The sequence below is a fragment of the Diadema antillarum genome, unplaced genomic scaffold (genome assembly GCF_040938485.1).
Source record: "Diadema antillarum isolate AM-2024a unplaced genomic scaffold, OU_Dant_1.0 scf00000033, whole genome shotgun sequence".
NCBI classification, from domain to species: Eukaryota; Metazoa; Echinodermata; class Echinoidea; order Diadematoida; family Diadematidae; genus Diadema; species Diadema antillarum.
The window spans coordinates 2,557,211-2,583,061 of NW_027270922.1; the positions used below are offsets into that span (position 1 = coordinate 2,557,211).

Sequence of the window (25,851 nt, forward strand, 5' to 3'; positions counted from 1 at the left end):
TCATATTGGGAAGCAAGACATCATTATTGGCAATTTCGATAATGCAAGCCCCTACTCCTTTTCACCCCTTGCACCTTCTTTATTGCATGAACGGTATATTAATTTGTATCGCAACTCCTTTAATTTATCTAAGACATTCTCTTCTACTCACAGGAATCGTATTTTACAATGGTATGATTGTTTCCAGCTTCTCCCTTTTCTGCGAAAACGACCCAAAAAAAAAAGAAAAAAAAAGAGAGAGACTGACGTAAGTATTCTTCTTAAAACAGATGGCAAAGGATTCATGCAGTCTTGCTCACAGTCATATTGAGGAACAAGACCTCATCACTTGCAATTTCGCTAATGCAAGCCCCTACCCTCTCCATCTCCCTGACTCTTATAACATAAAACTCTCTTCTTGTAACTTCAGAGTCGTTATTCTTGTACGGATCCAGACGACTGATGAAATAAGGGGGAAAATGTCAAAATGATAATCCTCTACAGCGCTCATAACGCCGCAGACTTCATGTCGCCGACCGTGGTTTTCCTGCTACTCTGCCCGACATGGCGGGGTGTATTGCAGTAAATTTCTATCTAAATGAAGCTAAATTCCCACGCAGCCGATATCCTCGCTATAACCCAATATTCACTGTATCCGATCTCTCTTGTATAAACATTCTGTCGATAAAGCCAGTAGCGTTTGCGGGTTTTTGTTCCTTTTTGTTGTCATTGCTGCTGATTTTACAAAAGATATCAACAATGTGCTTGTGAGCAATTGCAATGCGATGTCGGCTATAGTAGTACATTCACTAGGCTCGATAAGACTTTTTTGATTATTTTAATTTGTCGTGAATGTTCAAAAATATGAATGTAGAATACGTTTCCCTCAGAAAACTATTTTGGTTTTCATAGTTCCTTGAGTAATTAAGAGAAATATATTGGCAGATATTTTGCTGCTTCGTGAAAAATTTACATCCTTTAAAAGGGCACAAACTCAAGGAGTCCCCCCCCCCCCCCCCCCCACCCCCGGACTTTGAAGAGCTCCTCAATTGTTGTTGATTGTTGTTGTTGTTGTTGAAAAATTTTGCATCTTTCCAATCTCAATAGAAGAGAGTAAAGCACATTCAAAGAAAAGGATTGTACATTCTTAACGTCGGCTTTCGGTCTCTCAAAGCTGTTATTCATGAATCAGGATGTCAATAAATGAATCCTTATGAATGACAAGGTTAGATTTTAGTATCCGGTATTGACGTACTTATTAATGCTATTTCCATCTTTATTTGTATCATAAACTATAATAATTATATTCAATTGATATGCTCTAAGGAATATATCTATATATATATATATACATATATTATATATATAATATACTATACATATATATATTATAGATATTATAATACATATATATATTATTATATATATATATTATATATATTATATATATTATATATTATACTATATATATATATATATATATATATATATATATACATATATACATACATACATATTATCATATAGTAATATTTAAACATATTATACATACATAGAGTTCATGGCATAACCATTCAGACCTTTGAACATTTTTAGTTTTTTTTTCCGACGTGTGAATAATGGTGTGATCGTACTTCGGTACGACTCTGCTGATGTATTGAGTTGTCATCTACGAATTAAAGTAAATTGGGTTCCACTTGAAATGAAATGAAATGAATGAAAGAACCTCATTTGCATAACAATAGAAATACAGAGATATCCATCTTTTTGGCTGTTCTGGATTATTTTACAATTTTTGGAATGTAAGAATTCTCCCTGGGAACATAGTGATATCAAGTGCATTGAATGCAGTTATTACAAATAAATGGCTTGCTAATGTGGGATCAATATTGATTACTAATGTCCGAGTTGGGGTAAAGTCTGGAAAACCTTACATTTAAATATCCTTACATTTCTTGTGTTACGGAAATGAGATGAAACTCGAAATATAATGCTTTTTAGTATGAAAATGTAAGATATCAAACTGATACTTGAGTGCCATCACAATAATAGGCCTATATCATATTATGAGAAATTGGATTCATTGAAAAAAATAGATACGGGCATGAATAATTTGAGGGACATCTGTATATAATATATATAAATATATATATATATATATATATGATTGTGCATGTGTGTGTTTGTTTGTTTGTGTGTGTAAATGTGTGTGTGTTTACAAACCTGTAATATGTTACTAGTATTTTCCTTTTCCATGCGTATGAAAGGGTTCATTCTTCTTTCTCTATCCCTCTCCCAGATCTAGATTCTGAGTGAGATTTATTGACAATACCACAACAACGACAACATGTATCAATGCAAGATATCAATCAACGCAATTTCGACAGATAATGAATAGATAATGGTAATTATGAATACTACAAGTAATTAGGATAATATTGTCTACCAACAAAAGGAATCAAATAAAACTGTAACTTGACATTTGATGCCGATGGCGATCCGTTTCTTTAGCAAAACATGCTTTGAAAAAGTTATCAAAAACAAATAAAAATAGCTTTAAAAAGCGCTCTATATCTACAAAATTAAAAGGAAATGCATCGTGATCTGATGGTAGAAGAATAAGAAAGCTGAAATATGACGAAACGTATTAAGTGTGATGAATATAGGAGTTAATCTTGTTTTAACCAGAACGATGGATGTGTGTGTGTGTATGTGTGTGTGTGTTTGTGTTATACATTTCACTCATCACTTAATACTCTCCATCTGTTCATCCATCTTCCAGTGTTTAATGATTCATCTCCGAATCCAATGGCCAGATATACAGCTGTGTCGTTTACACTTTTCATAATTAATTTTGTTTCTAAATCCAAAAATTAAATTGGCAATTGTGACCGCAGGAGCATCCATCAAATTTCATTCTCATTTCGAATCTAAATTGTAATCCCTTTCTACTACCGTCTAATGCAATCACAAATCCACTGATCAAGCGTCAACTTCGTTTACCAAATCTCGACTCTTCCTTGAGCAGTGATATCGTTTTGTATCTGGAAATGCGTTCAATAATTTCGAGATATAAGCCCCTTTGCAGTGTTCTCATGGCAAGATGTTGTCGACATGAAAATAAGAAGATTTGATAAACGTAGTCCTTACAGATTTAAAACTAACTCTAAACACGCATACACGTAAATTATTGATAGGATAAGTAAGATATCATGATATGCAAATGGATAAGAAAAGAAATACTCAAGAGTAGATATGTTTTTGTACTATTATGTTGAAACTATCATGTATCTCTATGATGGATCAATATTAGTACACCCCTTTGGACATTGCTGTTATTATTAGACTATTACCTATATGCACCCATGTTGATTAAATCTAGAAACGTTCAGCTGTCATCTTTAACCATTTCTCCCATAATATCATTTAATACAACATTCTGAGGAGGTCTGGTAACATGTATAGGACCACACAAACCACGTGTGTGTGTGTGTGTTGTGTGTGTGTGTTTATTTTGAAAATAGAAACATAGCGAAACAGTACCTTTATAGGCATGAAAATATGATCCTTGCAGTCTCGAGGACAACGTGTTGAGTATTTTGTTTGTTTCTTTGTTTGATTTATTTTCTTCAACATAACTTCATATATAAATCAAATTCCTTTTCTGTAATATCACACAAAACACCAATAATTATGCGGATTACAATGAACATGATTCGAAGAAACAAAATAAATATGTATGGCCTACATTGATTCCATTAGCAACATTTATATTGTGTTACCAAAAATACAAATAATTAGATGAGAAATAATACAGAAGAGTATTGCCCACAGAGACACAAAATGAATGCTTTGAGAACTATAGAGAGAAATAGAAAGAGAAAAAAAATCGCTATTTCAGTATCAGAAGTAGTTATTAGTGTATAGTATTAACATTAATAAATGAATAATAAAGATAAAGATCATTTGTTTTAAATAATATAGGACAGCTCCCTGAGGTGTTCTCCTCCAGACACTAGTTTGTGCACGGCTCCTGAAGATGTGGGCCTATATTGTTCTTGGTCCCAGTCTTAAACGTATTTGCTGTTGTATTTTATACTTGGTGTTTTTGTTTAGCCGCACAAATCTTTTAATAGAAAGCGTTGATTACATTATGCATTCTGCTTGCACTGCACCATACCACTCAATCGGTACAAAAATACGCTAGACGGTGGACTTTAATCAAGTTTTATTATCTTTTGTTTTCGGTATGTTTAAGGGTCCTTGTATGTCTCTATGAGTACCGTGATTACTACATTAAAACAACACAGTATAGCATTCTCTCTCTCTGTGTGTCTCTTAGATATATCAGTAATTTTATCTGCCACACCGTGTTGTTCTTGTTGTTGTTTTTACAGCGAGGAAAAAAGTCAAGCAAACAGAAACTATATTTTCATTAAAATCGGCATAAAATGAGTTAAGGAATGTTATGGTTTCACACGTTGCTCTAGAACAGTCATATCGGTTATCATGGATATTTATGTATTTAGGTGATGACGTCATCATTTCTCAAACTTCTCACTAGCCTCGTTTACATTTTCCTTTTTGCATGAATTAAAAAGATTCTACCACACCGAACAATCATATGGCTGTAATTAGACATAGGAGGGATACAATTCAATTTTATAGTTGTTATAGCATTGAACCCAAGCTTGAGCTTGATCATATCAAAATATAAAGGACAGTTCCGCGTTACTTTAGCGCTTTATCTCTATGTGTATGGTAGGTGGTTGTGACTCAATTGTTTGAATCTTTGGAAATCCTCTGACTTCCTCATACCATTATCGAATCAATTAATCACCTATTGTTTGTTCAACTTCACGCTAATATATAGCAGTTATATTGAATATGTACCTCCTTTCACTTTAAAACAGGGTTCATGTAAACCGTACCTTCAGGGACGTGCTGTAGCTGACATCCGTAATAAAACTACAGTGTAGGGGACTCACTCAAAATGCTTGTTCTTGTTATGAATTTCCTTCTTTGACCAAACAAATGAAATGAAGTTATTCAAATAAAACAGGATCCTCCATAGCATCCGTGACTCGGGGAAATTCGCTGCTGTCATGTGATTTCTTTCTTCACTGTCAGTGCAGATTTGTATCTTTTCTGTCTCATTATATCATTCTGAAGAATATCTGAATAGGTTATCTTAGGAGATTGTGTCATGGGCTCAATTAACATTTCTTGTGGACCAAGTGGTTCAATACATACACACACACACACACACACACACACACACACACATATATATATATATATATATATATATATATATAGCAAAAACTTTGAGCAAAGAAAATGGGTTTTCTTTGCTCAAAGTCTTCACCATTTATTATTTTGTTTCTGGTCAGTTTTCCCTTTCTTGTTTCTATATACATATATATATATATATATATATATATATATATATACACTCAGCAAAAAAAAAAGAGAAAGTAAACACTTTTTCCACCTGATGTTTTTCATAGAAGATTTTGATGAAAATGAATGTGTCATATACTATATCAAAGATTATTTAATTGGCTACCAACCTGGTAGGCTTATACAAAGGGAAATTTTACGTATGAGTGAACACATTCGTTTTTGTCCTCCAAGGCAGAAAAGTACAAATTGCAGAATTGGACATATTGAAATTCATTTGCAAATGCCCTCCAAGATAGCAAGGATAACAAAAGACCAATTTAACGCAATTAGAGACATGGATGAAATAGCAGAAATAAGTTTCCGTTCCCTTGTTTCCCTTTATATTTTGAACAAAAACATAGTGGGGAAACTGAAGGTGGAACATAAGCATTTTCCATCAATTCAAACTTTAAATGTCATAGGGAGTAAGCCGTAAAGGTGATAAAATCGACAGAATTTCTTCATTTTGCCTTTTAATTAAGGAATTTAAGAAATCACGAGACAAATTCAAGAACCAAATATTATTTCAAATTTTCGTAAATTAGAATAGCGTTTCAAATGTAACTTTCTTTGTTACCATAATTTTTCTCTTATGTCTTTTGACTGCAGATTTGACAGAATATTCTTCATTTTGCTCCATTATTTTTTGCCTTTTTGTATCTTTAGAGGGTTGCAGAGATATTATTGAGATCATAGGTTGATGCTTTCAAATTAATTTGCATTCCTATTGTGTTGAATTTGCATTTTTTGTCATTATCATATGGGAGAGCAAATACGCTTGAATAACAACTTGTCCATTTTGCAATTTGTACTTTTGTGCCTTGGAAGAGAAAACGAATGTGTGCACTCATGTGTAAAGTTAACATTTTCATTGACCTACAAGGTTGGAAGCTAATTAAATTACCTTTAACGTGGTATATAAAACATTATTTTTAGTCAGATAGTCTATGAGACAGATAAACCTGAAAAAGTGTTTACTTTCTTTTTTTTTGCTGAGTGTAGAGAGAGAGAGAGAGAGAGAGAGAAGTAAAAGAGACAAACTAGATGTAAACGTGGTATGTGAGTCATACAGCTAAGTGATAAAATTTCGTATCTATTCAATTTTATGGACCTGGCAACCACTAACCAAAGTGTACTTTAAGACCATTCTTGTAAGCACTCTTTAATCTCATATGACTATCATCCAAAGAAAATTATATAGCTTAGCATCTAACCCCTGATTACATGTATGCGTGGTTGATTAACATTAAAGTTTAAATAAAAAGTCAATGTTCTACAGATAGCAGTGTAATGTGTTATACTAGCCCAGGAAGTTACACAACGTTTTTCTTTCAGGAAGAGATCATGTTACGTGGCTGCCCCAGTATCGTTGTATGGCCACAGTGTCACCACAGCCATGATATCCTCGTTGGGGTCACGGTGTACATGCAGGCTACACTTAGACAGCAGCAGTCATCATGACAATATTATACATTGTACTTGTCATGTATTTCATAAGTATATTAACACAGTAACATGCACTATAAACACAAACTTGTGCACCCTAGACAAACTCTCTATCACATCATTCCTCGCTCCCTTCATATTTTCTATTTTCTAAACTCTGATTTCTTTCACAATAATCGTTCCATGTTCTAACATAAATGGAGTAAGTTTTGATAAGATGCCAGTATAGAAATCACTACATCACTTTAAAATTTCCAGAGGTCGCCATGAAGATCAAACAATTATTGATGATCGCTGTCTCAAGCTATTTCCAGCTTTTCACGTGGCAACCAATGGGACGTTAAAATGGGTGATGTTCGTTATTCCTAAGGTTCATTTATACTATCAGGAAATGAAATACGGTTGGTAATTCGGAAGGTTCGTTTTTCCGAAACACACTAATTCTTTATTCCTGTAGATGTTCGTTAATCCGAAAATGAAGTGTGATTCCTTAATCCGAATACAGGGGGTTCTTCCCGAATGTTCGTTAATCTAAAGATGAAAATAAGGTTCTAAATTCCGAGGGTCGTTCATCCATAAAAAGAAATGCGGTTCATTATCTCTAAGGCTCGTTAATCTGATATTGAAATATGGTTTGTTAATCCGAAAAAAAGAAAGAAAAAGAAGTTGTGTTAAGGAATATTCGGAATAACACCCCCCCCCCCAATTTTCGAGTTAACCAGCCTTCGAAATAACGATACACCTAATTTTGTTTTCAGAACTAACGAATCCTTGGAATAACAAACCCTATTTCATTTCTCATACAAGGGGCTATTGGCAATTGGTCAAATCTCATCGAATTCATCAGACTCTTCTCGTTGATGTCTCAACATTTATGAAGACGACGAATGGAAGCCAGAATAGAACAACGAGACACCCCCTAGTTTTTGCATTATTCAGAGTAGAAATCTTTCGACAGATTTTGTGGAGATTTGATATGTATCATTCTTTAAATAAGTGGTTCTTAAAAAGAACAACAACAACAAACCCCAGTCTGGTCAAGATTTCAAAGCTTCGCGAGGAGGGATAAAGTTCAAGCAAACTGTTCAGCAACAATAATGTTGATGGAAAAGGGGCTGGCATAGATACAATCCGATATCCATCCGCATTCCAGCCCTCATACTACCCAATGTTTCAAGTAATTTCGTTTTCTTTTAGTCTCCATATTCCCCCAAATTTAGTCAATGAAGTTCCCCAATATCTGGCAAAGACATATTCGAACTACATAAAACTGTGTCGTATACGCACGACACACTTACCTTGTATGGCCTAATACATGCACTTTCTTTTATTTTTAACTCTCTCCCTCCGACCCATCTCTCTTTGATATATACTTCTATACTCCGAGAGTCCATACAAAAAAAAAAGAGGCTCACAGCGCTTTTAAGAAAGGAGAAGAAACAAATGATAATATATATATATATATATATATATATATATATATATATATATTAGGTATATTCTGCGTAGATTACAAATGTAATATAGACATAATTCTTTTTACTCGTTATAATGGAATTATGTGCATTACCTCACAAAGCTAGGTCTGACTTAACACGGCACCCACTACGATGACTAAGCGTAAAGACTAACATTCCAGTAAGAGTCAATAGAAGTAAGTTTGATCATGATATTAACTCAGATCACACCGGACGATGTGCAATCGTCTGGTTCGAGTTACCACTTTGAAAACAGCACAGAGTCGACCACAGACACTAGATTGAACATCAGGAATGTGTGTGAGTGTGTGTCTAAGAAGAGCAAACCAACACAACAAACACACAAGAATATTATCCAAAATGCATAACACGCATAGATAAAGGAGACTAAAAGATTCGAGGAGTAGAAATAATCATAAATGCATACGCATCACTTTCTTTTTATTCAACTGGCAAGTTCCCACGCTGGAATGGGCACCATTGCAAGCAATGGCCCCAACCAGGGAGGTGTTTTGTCTCACCTCCCTGCCCCAACTGACTTTACAAAATGTAAAACATTCAATGACCAAATTGATAAGCAACACTACTTGTAAAATGGTAAAATGACACAATACGTCGCTTATAAATAGTTTTCTGACATATATCTACAAAACGTCTTTGTCAGATTGTTAGGCATATATACAATAATAACATTTGCGTAACAGTGAAAAAAAAAACAAACATCACGCACTCTTTTTCTGCGCCACAAATATCATCATAATCATCATGACTTGCAATTTATAATATGATGTATTTTTCAAAGTTAATCTCCTCGTGGAAAAAACAGGTAATTATTCGGTTGCATGTGCCTTAATCCTGACACATAACAAAGAGCGGTTAAAAGGTAAGAAGCAGCATTGTAAATAGATGTACTTGTAGTTATTCAATAACATGGTTTCAAATCTAGTTTGATCCTCATGTATCTATAAAAGACATATTTATGAAAGTAGACTATGTGCATTTCAATTTGCTTCTTTTGTGTTGCCATTGTATTTTACATACATCCATATGGAGTTTAAAAGAAATATATTTACAATTTTCTTTGAAAAAAATAATCACCCTCTCACAGCAAAATTAGTCATTTGTTGACTCATGATTCAAGTTGATTTATTTCATCTCCAACAAAATAATTAAGGATACAATGAAATTTTAGCGTATACAAATAGTGTCACGTAATCGGTACCATGTAATGAACATAATATCATGTAACAATGATACAGGTAAATTATTAACAAAGATACAAATAAATGTTATATCATAATGAGAAAATCATGATATCGTTTGCACTCAAATCCGTCAGCACACAAAAACATCAACCACAATTATTGATTATCACAGCAAAATGTATGGAGAGGAAAAAAACAGACAAACACAAAACACTTATAGTTATCCCTTTTGTAAGCAATATCTCACACAACCCGATTTTGTAGGACAGTATACGCTCATTTGGAGCGGTCTCTGTATTCAAATGATTATGCATATTTGTTTCCGTCACTCAAATACTGTGGCTTATCAATAAGGTTGTTGTTAGTATTAGTCTGTTTTAATTTGGTTGTGGCTATCCTTTGTTTGGTCATTGACTTGGTTTCGAAGGCCTCTTACTGACCACCATACGAAAGAACAGCAGCATATAGATAAAGAACGGTTTTATATGACCCATGAGGTTGTTTAAAAGAATATTCATTTCAGGATGTGATTCAATGTTATTCAATCTGACGTACAGTGTAGGTGTTAAAATTGTGAGATTTGCTTTTTCGAGGATAAGCTTCCACAAACTTCAAAGCATATGTATTAGAAAACAAAAATAGGAGACAGCTTTATTTGGATAACATTGATAGAACGAAACAATAACATGATTGACCAAGTAGCTACAATAGTTACATCTATACTGTACTCAACTATCAGACCTTACATCTCACAAACACTTAATCTGCGCAGTTCTAAAAGACATTTCGTTTTTATAGAAATCCCAGCATGTAAAACAAAAATAATATTAGTAAACTGAGCATTTGCCTGTGCAACTCCCAAACTGTGGATTGATTTACCGGGAGAAATCAAGAAATCCTCAACTGTAGCAGCCTTTAAATCAAGATTTAAAACACATTATTTTCATTTACCTGTGCAATATTGTTAAGGTTTTAAGAGCTCTGCCTGCGCAGAAGAATGAAAGTGCATGATTATAAGTTCTGCGCTTTATAAATTGATATTAACTTTCCTTTTCAGTGATCAGTAAGAGAGAATATACTTTAATATTTTTAAATCAATAAAACATTTACTTGTACTTGATTACACAAACAGTGTAAGGAAAGAGAAAAAAAACAGTTTTCAGACAGAGTTAGATTGTTATCTGCTTTTGTTTTTGTTTTGTTTTTAAATTTGAGTTTCGTATAGTCCAAATAGATTGAGCTTCCAGTAATTCTCATTAGACATGACTTGCTTCAAATGCTGCTAATTCTCTCCATTTTTTCCTTTTTTTTAATCAATTATGCACAGTCGCGACTCATTGATAACTGTGCGATTTTCTGTTGCAATTCATTCTGTCTCAAGAACACTATTCTTACAGATCAAATGGATTTGGTGAACTTATAATAAAGAAATTACGAAAGAAATACTAATCTTGCAAAGAATCGATTGTCATGGGACAGCCTGTTTCACAACAGTTTGTGTGTGTTTTTGTGATGCAAACTAGATAGACTCACTTTCCACAGTGCCAATGTTCAAGCCCCGTGTGTTGAAAAGGTGCTTTTACAGTTAACCATTAGAATGTTTATCAACTCTTAGCAACTGCATACCATCACGAAACGATCATGGTAATAAAAGCAAGGATAAAAAGAATGATATACCCCATTGATCATAATAGCAAACTTGTTATCATTAATGATGAATATGACAATTTATCTTGATATCAAGCTAACAAAATGTCATTACTTTACAATCGTGGCATGTATTGATCATTTAACATCCTATTTACTCCTCACGAACATATCCGGATCTCAGCGAATAACTCGATTCCTGGAATCCTTCCAAATGTCAAAAGCAACAATACACCATACCTCTCTGTCGTATTTAATGCACTTCCCGTTTTACGGCACTGTGATACGTTCATCAACAAATACATTTTTTTTACATTAAAAAAAGATTATCATTCATGCTGTAGAATGGAAACTGAAATTCATTAATGCCTAGTGAAAGTGAAACTATTAACTAGATCGAGAGTCGATCGTTCACTCTGTCTCACAGTCACCACAAATACGTTTAACATTGTGATCACGATCATAAAAACAATTCACATGAAATGACACCTCCTCTGTATCAATATGACCAAATAGTAAAACTTCAATGCGAACAAATAGAACATTAAAGTTTCTTCATATCGTACCACATAAAAAAAAGTTATGGCATCATCAAGTTGCATATAATTTCTTGAAATGCCAATGATTGTTGCATTCACGTATGAAAATAAGGCCAAATTAGCTGTTGATAAACAAAACAACCAAAATATATATTCTTTTCTGTTTGTCAATAAAAAGCCAGTTCAGGGTTCAACTTTGCGAATGGACAGAAAAAAGACCATTTTACCCACAGGGTATGCTGCTTGTTAAGTTTATTGAGATAAGCATCTGTGATGAAATGAGTATTCAAGTAATCCTTTTCGGACCTAAATGGTGCTCGTCAGCTTATCTATACCTCAGAGCAAAAATGGTATTTGGCAATATTAAAGAGAAAAAAAGATTATTTATACATTCAAAATTGAATGCAAAATGATAGATACTCTCCCGAATGTCGATTATACGACCATCCTATTCACACGGTGAACGGAAGTTCATCCTTTGTTTTAACATGATTGATAAATTCCATAAATTGTTACGTCGGGCAAGCGTATGCATTATGTTTTGTAAACGAGTGAATGGCCAAATCAGCTGAGGGAAGAAAAAAGAGAAAGATCATCATTTTGTACCTCAGTGCACACAAGCTGACTCCAAAATTACTTATTCAGATGTTTTCATAGCTCTTCCTCTTTTTTTTTTCACAGTCAAATCTAGAACAATACAATGTGAAGAATATAATTTCTCCCTTCTTGAAATTACCGGGCATGTCAAGGAGGGAAAGTCAGCAAAGATTTAAGATCGAATGACTGTGACCTGTGAGGGTATTATCATCACTTTGCAAAATTTGTGTATGCAACTGTGATTGATATCACTGTTCTGAGAAAGTATATTTAAAACTTTGTTTTCCACGATGCGCTCATACAGCTGTACAATTTAATGAAATATTCACTGTGTTTATCAAAGTTAAATTGGGCTTTATAATACAGCAGTCGTTCCTTTACAGCATCGGCATCGTCAAGGTATTTAGACAGGCAACTAACGGCCACATACACAAGTGAACAAGTACACACTGAAAAAAAAGAGGGAACTTTACCTTAGATAGGTCCTATACTTACATAAAGCAAAGGCCACCATACAGTATAAAAAATCACTTAAATTCAGCCTAATTTGTCTTGTTAGTTAATTTCAGCAGTTTTTTCAAGGTCGGTGAGGGTTTGGGGATGTCAGAGTAGCGACAGCATAGCAAGCAACGAATGACGACTTTGAATAAAGGGTGCTTGAAGGAATAGATGATGGGATTTATGCATGCATTGGACATGAGAGGTAAGCCAGTAAAAATGGAGAAAGGACTACCTTTAGGCAGGGCCAGACTGACACAGTATGGTGCGAGACAAAGGAAGAAGGAACAAATAACTACAAAAAGATTTTTGGTGATCTCCACCTCTCGCCTGTTGACGGCCGTTTTCATGCCTGTCGGCCTCCGTGGTTCATTGACTTTGTTGTTCACGTTGGCGGAAGTCGAGAGGTACGACGGCGTGGTCGGCTGAGTGTCCGTGTTGTCGAAACTTGTGAAATCGTTTTCTACCGGGATCTCGTTGCCATCTTGCTGTCCTCTTCGCGCAAGCATCTTTTGGTGGTGATCGCGGACAAATCTGTAAATTCGCACGTAGCAGACGATGATGATGACAAAGGATAAGCCGAATGTCAAGGCAACTACGTAGTCATTTACCTCACCCTTAGGATGGTCTTCGTCCCACGCGCAGATTCTGTACGATTTCGAGTAGCCTAGTTGGCCGATCCCGGCGATGGGGAGAATGGCGAACATAACGAATGGGTACAGATAAGCAGCAGACACCATGAGCGCCAGATTGCGGACTTTATAGAAGCGCTGGCAAGACTTCCGTGGTCGTGTGATGACGCAGAAACGGTTGACGGCGATGAGAACGAGGAGGAGAACGCTGGCGCCGAAACAGATACTCGTGATGCCACCGATAGCTGCGCAGAGCCAATCGTCTAAAGGCCAGCCGTCGGCCGATACCAACGCCACCGTTTGGAATGGCAGCGTCAGACAAACCAGGAGGTCGGTAATGCTGAGGGCGATTACGAACACGTTCGTGGCTGTGCGTAGTTTCCGTGAGAACAAGACGGCGAGGACGACTACCGAATTTCCAACTATCCCGATCACGGCAATAATGTTGAGAAATACGCTCATGATAATGGCGGCCGTGTCGGAAACGAAATCTTCGTTTGTGCTGTTGTTGGATAATGGCTCAACAGTTACCATTGAATCGGTTTGAGTTAGCAAGGTTAACACCACAGAACTATTCATTCTCTCAGGAATCTCCATATCTGTGAGGGACTTCACAAAATTAGAACCACAAAAAAGTTGCTATATACGAATGTTTTCTCTCAAATGCACAGATTACATGAGTGAAGGGTTGACAATAAGGCTTTCCGTTTTCACTCAAATCTGATAATCAAAGCAATTGTTATCAAGGCATGATAGGCGACCCTGTCACGTGTAGGCTGTGAGAGCGGTGGATGAACGAAACGTCTGTAGAAGACCTCTAGCCTCTTTGGACAGCAGGTACACGTTCAGTTAGAAATTTAAATTCCTCAATGATATTCACAATGGATTAGAATCGAAACTGGGTAGTTTTAGACTAGAGGCGTCCCTGTGGTGACTTTCCTTCCTTTCACTGAGTGGGCCATGAAAAAACAAACAAACCATATGCATTCCTTGTTCAAACATGACTATAGTCCGTGTTTCAAGAAGAGCGGCCATCCAGTACGTGCACTGACATATGATATTGGTCTTTTGAAGAAACTACACTAAATATACGTGCTTACCCGCTGTTGTAATCCAATTCGTTATGATGTAGACAACATGAGGGTCGACTTCTGTGTTCAAAATCTGCTATGGTAAGTTGCCATGTAGGTACCGCGAGTAATATGACAGGAAGGACATCGAGTTTCGGGCTAACGGTGCTCTATAGTTATGATATCACACCCTGCGTCCTGCCCTATGCAAAACCTCAGTGTAGTAGCTTCCTTCCGGGCACGCAACTTGATCTAAAACAAAAACACCAAACAGGAACACCAGGCACAAAGTAGGGTCACTTCACATCCAACTCAATTCCGAAAGAACTTAAGTTTTTGTCAGCGCGTCAGTAATGTTATAATATGTTGTTCGAGCGTGTGGCAAAAAAAAAGTCCGAAACTCGATCACCTTTCAACAGGATAGTTCAGCTCTCCTTGAACTTCGGAGGAGGGCGAAATTTGATGCCTTGCCCACAGTCTCCATGGTGAAGGTCGAACTGGAGCTCACAGTCAGCATAAGTCCAGATCAACAATGTATGTGAACTCTATAACTACGTGAAAGAGGCAGTGGTCTATATACTTAGTAACGACTCACAAGGGAAGAAAAAAACGTATTTCGTTGCAAAGTATTCCCCTTCTGCCATGAAATCAGTCGCTGTTAAGCTCTATGCAGAAGCACAGAGATTAATTTTGTCGGTGGTTGTTGTCCCACCTCCGCTGCCAATTTGTCGTCCTCAGGGCACTGGCTGACTCGAGGATTTGGTTTGCTGCTGACAGAACGGCGTAAATTATGGAAGCACCTCGGTCTCTGCCGAAGATAGCTTCTTCACACTGCAGTACGAGGTGGCAGCGCGCGCACGCTCCCTCTCCTCTCGGTGACACTAGCTGGTCATATACGACTCCTGTATAATACACTTTCCATTTAACATCCCCGCTGCAAAACTCCTTTAACGATTTCCTTCACAGACTTTGCCCTCTATTGATTGCCACAGATAGACGCCGGCTGCGCGGAGAACAGATTCACAGGCTTTGCCTTCTGATTTTGTTGTTTTTGCTGCCCTTTCTTTCTCTTACATGACCTAAGATGCAACATAAGGGAGATGGAAAGATATCTCTTTACATCCACCTCCCTGTAGAATGGTATAGTACTAAACCGAGATTATAAATTTGCCGAAACAAAGCGAAAGCGCGATAAAAAGGAATACGAACATACGTTACATTGTTGTGACTTCTTGGCTCCATTGTCATTACCTCCAAGGAAAAAAAAACAGTTTTTCTTTTTTTTTAGAAGCAACATTTCCGACAGCACCACTTAATGTCCTCACCACCACACAATGGAGAACAATGTGAAACTCGGAGATGGCATTGTGCTCGGTAATAATGATTCTCTTACAGACATGTCAATCTCTCCCTTTCGATCTAGATCTTTCTTCGCCTCTTCTATCTCTTTCTTTCATTCTTCTATCTTTTTTCTCTTTGTCTCTCTCTTTTTATATGTTTGATTGCAAGATGGGCTTAGAACCTTTCTTAACATTATAAAGTAAGTCCATCATCATTTGATAGAGCAAATCAAAGCCCAGTGATACCTCACGTGTAACATACCAAATAATTTTCTTAAACTTATGATTAATCTATCACATTTGTAAGGTTATTGTCTTTGTTTTTAGCAGATTTAATCACAAATATCTCAACTTAACGAGAATAGTGTGAAACCTTCATAACTATACATGTTAAGGAGTAGAAAGGGGAAAAATCTTTGAGTATCTTATGTCCGATTCTTCTTATTGGGCAATCAACGGGTTAACACAAAGTGTCACTAATCACAGTTGTGGAAAAAAAATACTCACAGAAATGATATTTAAACAATTTATATGTTCATAGCCAATGGAGCAAGACATGATGATACGCACACTGATAGGCAGCCTGCTTTCTGTAATGATATGCGGGAGTGTTTCTATAGTGACACAATGATATTCAGGGGCCGCGGAAAGGGGTTGCTGCTGTAGCTCCCACACATTTGGAAACAAAGAAAGGGAAAAATTGAAAAAGTCGAGAACCCTTGACTTTCAAGATTCCTACACCCGAGACTCTTCTCTAGTAGGGAGGGGTGGGGATGATCCTTACCCCCCCCCCCCCCCCCTTCCCACACAAACAAACGTTCCGCGGATTATGATATTATTGCGTTGGGTTATTGTATGGACTAAATATCTCAGTTAAAATCGCTACTGCTGATTTTAACACTAGGGTAATATTTTATAAATCTCAGAGAGCATTCCTCTCTAGACTGATCTGCAGTGGATACCAGTACGCCAGAGAATGTCACATTAAAGTCCGTTGAACGAATATAGGTCAAGACCCGAGTTACATCACTGAAATGCCAACGCTCATTGTACGACCATACCCGCAAACTTCGTAGCTTCCCAGAGAGATTTCTTACTGCAAAACACACTCTGAGAGCTTACATCAAATAACGGCCATGAAAGGCGCTACAAACTATTGTAAAGTATACATGAAATACAATACCGCTAGGCAAACACAATCAAAGGCGCCGGCGCCTCTGTTCAATAAAATACTGTATTCATAATTAATAACAGCAAGAACCTGATACGAGCGCTGCAGTACTGAATGAAAGCGTAATTGTTTATACGCTTTAAAATTGTTATTCTAACGTGAATTTTTGTTCTCACGTGACTGGAAAACACATTCAAAACAAACAAACAAACAAAGACAAACGACCTGGACGATATATAATTATTCTTAAGCATGTGACCTATACAACATTCGTAATTATGGAAATTAATCATGTCTGAGATGATTACATATTAAGATTTTGAGTTACGTAACAGTGCGGAAGGTGATAACATCTAAAAACATAGCAAGAAAAGCGACGATTGAAGCTGTCCATGTAATTTACATGTCTAATTGCCCCACATCTGTTTAGATTATAGATGAGAGTTTAAATGACACCATAATAATTCATTCGGGGAAAACGTGTTCGACGAATGGGGGACAATGCGGGTGGGTATATTCATTAAATCTTCACTGTAGGTACCATCAGTAATTAAGCAAGTCAACATTGTCTGGCATCAGCTGAATGCGGGTCCGGGTCAGAGTGGCGGTAGTCTTAATTGTGATTTCGAGCGGGAAAGATTCAGTTATTTATAATTACCTTCCTACTATCGCATAGGCCTGCATACCCTTTGCACAGGTACCTCCCCCCCCTCCCTCCCCCCTCTTCGATCTCATGTGTCTTCCCTTTTCTTCTGATCATCTCGTCATTCTGCAGTTTGATTGGTTCTGTCTAGGTACCATAGTTCGGGTTTGGTTTTATTATTTTCATTCATTAATAGTTTTATGGATTCTTAAGAACCACAAAACTTTTGTACGCGGAAAACTATTAGAATGATGAACATCTTAACTTCCCCCATGATCACAAAGATCCTGAACCAGACGAAGAAGATAGTGCTCGAAATGTAGCCATGCGTTCTACCCCAAAGGCAGTATTCCCTGACAATGAATTGGCGGTACAAATGTGATACATAATAACAATATTAGTAAATTGTCAATGATATTGAGTCTTCAAGTTAAAGTTCATATTTGTTTCTTTTTCTCCATCTTGTAGGTACTAATAATCAAGAAGGCAGGATGCATTATATTTTTGATGAGGATTAAAAGAAATAAAACATTTTAGTGATACTGAAATGATTTGGGGGACGGAGAAGAGGGGTCCCAATAAAAAGCGGAGCTTGAAGATTGTGGATCCCGCCAATATTACAATTTAATCTTTATACATGCAAGAAAAAAAACAACGAGGTCACCATATCACGATGAATGAAAGATGAATAGAGTACATAAATCCAACAGAGACAAACATGTAAAAAGCGCTTGCTACATGATATGACAGTGACATAACGTAAACATGAAAAGTCTATACTTGATTTTTAAACGTTCGCTCGAAGATGTGCAGTGGGAATAAAAGCTTCGATTTGGCCATTTTTTTGCTATCGTCGAGATCCGTCAAAAATGTTGACTCAGAGAAATTAACTGTCACTGTAAACTAGACATGGTAAAACTGTTGAAAAGCGTAGAGGGTTAAGTGACAGAGAGAATCAAACGAAAGGAAGGAGAGCGTTAAAAGGGAATTTAAGAAAGGGGGTGGAGAGGAATAGAGCAAGAAAAAGTTATTAGATTTATATTTAAAGGTCCTGTTTACCTTTAGGATCAGTGATTACAAAATTTTCAAGATATGACATTTAATGTATAATTTATGTGTAGGTCTGCTGTACCAAAACACATCCCATCATTATACAATTTTCGGGAGAAAGCCTAAAATATAAGGAGGAATCTGTATTTTTCACAATTAACAGTGACTGTAGACGGTTTTGTCTGGAAACACTTTTATCATAACTTTTGTTCACATTTTGTATATTTAACAATACTGAACGTCGATTTTACCGATTCAAATTTTTGCAGTGGTTGTTTCTATCCCTAACTCACATTTTAGAACTATTTTAAAGCACTAATGCTGAGTTTTTGTTTCATCTGCAAATAGTAAATTATGCCGTTAATATATTTACACATTTGTGATTTCAATAATCCTCGTGCCAGTAACTTCCATCTTGCATTTGACTTTACCAACAACTTTCACCATTAGTGAATAAAACAACAAAGTGAATAAAAAACTAGTGACTCTCCTAGAACTGATGTTTAAAGTACAAGTCCATCTTCAAATACATGTGGATTGAGTGAAAGTAATAATGAAATTATTAGTAGAACACATCAGTAAAAGTTTGGGAAAAATCGGACAATCCGTTCAAAAGTTATGCATTTTTATAATATCTGCGCAGTCACTGCTGGATGAGAAGACTACTGCAGTGTATGATGTCACATGCGTACAACAATATAAGGGAAATAAAAAGAGAATTCACAAAACTTCACTTTTTGAATAAAGTGCACGTGTTTTCGACTTGAAACTGTTGTATGTTACGGGTAATATTTTCCCCCTGCCTTCTGAAAGAGAGAAGTCAAGTGTTCTTTTGTTATGCGAGAAAATGGAAATATGTTGAATTTTCTTTATTCTTTCTTTAAATCGTTGTACACATGTGACATCACAAGCTATAGCAGTCTTCTCATCCAGCCGTGACTGAGCAATTTCAAAAATTCACAACTTTTGAACGGATTGGCTGATTTTCCTCAAACTCTCATTGACTGATGTGTTCTGCAAATATTGCTGCATTCACTCAAGCCACACGTCGGTGAAGGTGAACTTGTCTATTAAGACAAACTCAGGTTAGTCGAGAGAGGGCGCCATACCGCTTACTACAGCACTTCTGTTGCGCAGGTAAACACACAGGAAGTGAAAGTCGACGTTAAAAACATTTCAAGTGCCATGAGTTTATATCAATAGCTCATAGGAACAGCTTTTCATTCATCTGCCCTGATATCCCAGTTTATTCTAAAAAACATGGCATACTGATTTGTTTCCGCCTAAGTTGATAATGTCAAGAATATTTATCAGAACGAACAGAGCAAGCAGTCTCTATCTCATTGCAACTGATTGATGAATAACATCGTCTTACATCGATGTCAATTAGTTGCAATAAAAAAAAGACACCTTGAAGCGGGAATTTCATCAGACTCTATTTTGTTTCTCGCATGAATTTTCGTCTACTTGGTGCTCACCCTTAACTCTTGCAAATATTATGTATATATATATATATATATATATATATATATATATATATATATATATATATTTTTTTTTTTTTTTTTTTTTTTTTTTTGCAAGCATCACCCGCCGCCACAGCTTCTCAAGACATAGGCCGAGCCTGTTAATAGTCTAAAGCCCGCCGCACACTATACGACTCACGACTATACGAGTGACGGACTTTGGATCCAAAATATAGCACAATAGCCTCAGAATGAACACGCTTGTTTATTTCAGATCCAAAGTCTGTCAGTCGAGTAGTCTTGAGTCGTACAGTGTGCGGCGTGCTTGCAGCGGCGTGCTTGCAGCGGCGTGCTTAGGGAGATGTCGGGGACTCCGACACAACCTTTCACCAACATACAAGTCGGTGATCCGAAAAATTCCTCGACGTACAGACAATAAAGGCAGTAACATCGCCCATTCACCCTCCACGGGTGAATGCTCGCCAGCCAGACAGAGCTGAAGAAGTGACTCGGACGAGTCACGAAACTGTTTTCTCCGTGATTTTCACAAGTAAGTCCAGTCGAACAGATTTAATTTACACGCTTTTAGCATACTACCTGGATGAATCAAAATCTGCATCGATATAAAACTATAACCACTAAAGCATCCCTCAAGCAGAGTTTCAAAAAGTTGCAAGGAGATGAATGTGCAGAGTGACGGAGAGGGCCTGAAACGTCTGATGGATAAAAACGGCGAGGCGCCACCACCGGCCATTAATGTCTAGTATTGAACCTGTCCAAATCACAGAAGCAGAGTTCTGTGGTCCAAATCTACCATTCGACCTCTTAGAGATCACTCGGTTTTACGCACCCGTCAGTTGTCTTCCAAAAAGATGGGTATTATCTTATCTTTAGTCATTTAAATTCTCTTTGATAGGCTCGATCCTATGGTTTTCCTCGTTTCGCGTTTGTTGCCCCTCTAGTTCACACAGGTGTATGTCAGGAATCGCACAAAAACAGATAACGTTTTAAAGATTAATTAAAATCACCTTCCTAGAGGTCTTTCATAATTCTACAAACTGAAATAAACAATGGCATATATCTCAAGTGAATGAAAATTTTCAAGAAAATGTAATGAAATACCAGTAAAGTTAAAATGATAACTTTATCATGAAAAAAAAAACTACAACACCAAACAAGTTTATATGCTTCTATGACTTCTTGGGTGTACATAATAGAAACGATACTATGATATAACGTGTGTTGAGTAATTCAGCACTCGCGCTGCATATTAGGTACTGCAAACAATATCACATACGATCGAATTCGATCTGCGACCTGTTCGGGATTGTATTGATAACATGATCGACTGTCTGTTCTGACGAACGCCAGGTTATAGTAGGTCATATTCTTTTGGGTACAAAATTATCCATATCAGAAGCAGATCCGGAAAGAGGATATGAATTGACCACGCTCTCAGGATGTGCAAGATTTTTAAGGCGTTTCGATTGTTGCAATTACACTTTCCATACATCAGACTTAAGCCCATGGGGAGAAAGAACTCATTCTAAACTTGTATATGATCTAGTTGTATAACGACAAATACCGGTGTGTTTCCTATTCCAGGTCAGGCAGTATAGTCCCTTAATCTTTTAAATCTGATCCTTCCTGTCGACTTTCTCTCCACATTCCCCCTCTATATATTTCGCTCTCTTTCTCTATCCGTCTATGTGTTTGTCTCTCTTTCTTTTTATAGATATATGATATCTGAATATCTAAAATATGGGATATATCAGCAAATAGCAGCAAAGCTTCAGCATCATTTAATTACGGTTATGGCTACAATGTGTCTTCCAATAAGAAACGCATTAAACATTAGGAACCGGCTTACGTGTACTTACAAGCATTGCTTTTAGTTAGTTCCTTCATATTTCATCCTTTCGTCATTACTTTGATTCCATCATTTAGCCTTTTAGACTCGCCTGATATTATTGCATGTAGTTTTGTAGTAATATTTTTTTTTTCATTTTTGCGTTCTGATATAACGATTTTTTATTTTTGTGCGTGTGTGTGTCCAGTGATATATATATTGTACGTGGTTATAGTGAAAAAATGTTAGAATGAATTTAATCAAATTCAATTCAATTTAATTCATATATGCTGATTTTCATCCAGGCTCCTTTGATCCACTTTTTGTTCTGTTGACTTTTCCTGTGTTCCATCACCTATGAAATATTTCATGAAAATGCTCATTTGTTTTCTTTTATTCATTTTGTTCCATTGTTGTTGTGGACACTAGTTTTATACTATGTTCAGGTTATTGTGTTATGGACACTATCTTTGCATCGCGTTACAGTGCGATACAGAATAATGATAATTGGAAATGAAAATGACAAAAACGAAACTACAACAGTTCCATTTTCATTTTGTCATCGTTATGATGGGATATTATGATCTATTCATCAAAGGCGAAAATTACCAACAGCTGGAGCTGAACAACTGACTTTTTATGGTTGGTTTGATTTTGCATGCACACCAACATAATTTGATGCATGAAGTACGAAGTAGCAAAGTAAATCAAGAAACGACTTTTAAAAGCCACTTCTGTTTTTATCCACTGAAAAAAATAAAAATAAAAGTTGATAAAATGCTCATCTCTATGTCGCTCCTTGTAATGCCACCTACATACTACATATTCATGTATATATCACATATACATACACATACATTATAATAGTAACTGATACTTTTAACGAACACTCATTACTGTCGCTATACATTGTATGTATTGCTGTAAACGAAACACTTTGCCCCTTGTCTGAAGTGCAGTTGTATTCAACGCGAAGTACCCTTGAAGCACTTTGTCTTGGAAGTTTCGATTCATATCATTAGGATCACGTGCATTCTTCTCAATCGACAACGTACAACACTTTGACAGTATACACTTTGACAGTATACATTGTACAACGATGGAACTATTGACGCGTTATACTGCATCCTCATCAGCAACATTGTTGCACCGAAACGTAGAGCACACTGGGCAGGTGTCTATGGGAAATGCATGTTGTAGCAAAATCAGTATGTCCTCAACGAGTTAAAGGGACTTATGTAATGGAAATACATTGTTACCTTGTGTCGATTCATAACGCCTCGATCATCACTAATGTACGCCAAAAAAAAAATATAGCTTAATAAGTGTCATTTATGTTTATAATGATAACAATATTTCATTTAGTTTTCCTGAGATCACGCTCACACACACACATACACACACACTTACATACAAAAAGAAGAAAAATACCGTCCAGTTAAACTGTTAAAGGCTGGTTAACGTTTTATTTTCATACCCTCTCCATAGCTCATGCTCATAACCCACTAAAAGTCACAGATTAGGATTCTTTGTAATGGGTCAACATTGCCAATCCAAAATTTTGTTTTTCTTACCTTGGGAAGTGATCTTTTCTTTATACCTATACTGGTAAACTTTAGTGGCATGATTTTCATTAAATACCTCTGCACAGCACGCCTGAGTGATCTTAATCTTAAAATCGGCTTATCTCCAATTGCTGTGAAACTGCACCTCATAACTTTCTCTTATTTCAATCACTTTTTGAATGGATTAGGATAACGAAATTTCAACAAGTTGCAGTACGTGTATATATCATTTAAAAACTCACAGCTTACTCTTTTAAACTTTATATACATTGAAAAGTTGATATTCATTTTGGTATACTCTTTGTGAGTTATATAGCCGAGCGATAGATTATTTCTCCGATAACCAATAAAGTCCTGAGGTAATTTTGCAGCAAATATTACTAGTATCATCTTGTCCCCATTAGATTACACTGAATAAAGATCAGCTGGATCCGACTGCATGTATTGTATCTGCTCCAAAAAAAAAAGAAGAAAGATGTAAACATTTGAAAATTCAGACAGGAACATTAACATTTTTTTTTTGTCTTCTCAAATCATTTTTACTTGAAGGATCAGATAAAGATTTCGTGATCTTGATGCTTTTGATAATTCTGCAACCAGAATAATCAAGGAATATAGCCAAAGTAGGATTTTAATGAAAGAAAAATCTTTATTCTACATCATGAAGCACTGACAATGAATGACAATAATTATGACAGATAGATACAGATAAACGTTAATCCACAGAAGTATGATTTCGCGGACTTGACGTGCTTATATATAACTGACCCTCCCCACCCCTGGCAATCATTTTGATTCACACCGAAAAGCTGAAATGAGATTTGTGCGTTCGTCTGCATTTATTCTAAGGAACATGAAGGGTTTTCTTATTTTCTTTTTTGAAGCAGTTATGCAAGTTAACCAGTAATCAATGAGAACAACTCGTGTAGTACTTTGTTTTGTTTGTTTGTTTGTTTGTTTGTGTTTGATTTTTTTTTTTTTTTTGGGGGGGGGGGGCAATAGCAGCAGACACCTAGATCTAGAATAGCGCAGAAAGTAGGCCAAACCTGCATGTAACATATGTATAAAAGGGATACAATTTGTTACTCGATGTACCGATGGCCACTGACAAAAAATACCAGATAAGCAAGGTGACCACTATTATTCTTATTATCATCGAGATAGTTTTTATCATTGCCATGATCATCATGATTTTGACTTACCCTTATAATCAATCAACAAACACTTTAATGTATTGCATATTTTATTCTACTATCATTCAGTAACTGGGATTTTAAAGTGAAAAGAAAAAAAAATCAGTAAGCGTATATACCATCTAGCTACTGCAAACGTAAGAGAAATACAATGAATGAAAGGCTACCTGAATGAATACGATAAAAGAGCACCGAATGAAATTCTTTTTAGGTGACTTAAATACGACAAATCATGTCAAAATGGAGATCACGTATATGCTGACAGGAAGAGTAACATTGGTCGTCAACATCATTTAAAATCTGACATGTTAAAAATCTCACTTTGTCTCTTTACCTCTCTGAAAACGACTATAATCATACACACAACATTATGACCTGTATGTGTATGAGGATGTGTTCACAAGTTTATACCATAAAAACGTTTTTATGTATAATACATGTATATATATATTGATTGATAGCCATTATAGAACGTGCATAGAGGTGCATACAACGTGTGACACTGATTGATATGACGGTATTCCCCGTGCAGGGATTTGTGACTGTATAGTGCACGACCATTCATTTGCGAAATCACTGGCTGTTAGAATGTTCCCCAATAGTGCCAAAACTTGTAGACACAACTTAGTAGTTCACATCCCGCCATTCGCTCAGTAATGTTCCTTAATATTTCCTGTCATTTCGACAAAATAAAACTGCTTAATGAATTGCACCAATCGAGTGCAAGCTCCATGAAACAGGGGTATAATATCATACGATAGATGCACGCCTAATTTTCTGACAGGCTGTCTCTATTAAAGAGAAAGCATGAATGGACATTTCACATAATTTGGCTACGTTATCTAGGAAAGTCCATCGACAACTTGTCTCGATTCTTTTATTTTAATTTTTCATTGGTGAGTAATCTTGAACACGTAATCTGCAGCACAAATCATACATCTTAAAACTTCATAAGAAACAATACCGCTGTTTCACATTACGTGTAATTATCTATACAAGTAGCGATATGCAAGAATTTTGGTCACATTGGGCCGGAAC

At 36.2% G+C, this 25,851-nt stretch overlaps 1 protein-coding gene across 1 annotated transcript; it reads right to left on the reverse strand.

Moving 5' to 3' along the window:
- Positions 1-10,704: 10,704 nt before the first annotated feature.
- Positions 10,705-15,430, reverse strand: LOC139742925 (rhodopsin, GQ-coupled-like). Its single transcript, XM_071653437.1, has one exon. It carries the CDS (start codon positions 14,061-14,063, stop codon positions 12,879-12,881), a length of 1,185 nt encoding a protein of 394 aa, XP_071509538.1. The 5' UTR covers positions 14,064-15,430; the 3' UTR covers positions 10,705-12,878.
- Positions 15,431-25,851: the final 10,421 nt, after the last annotated feature.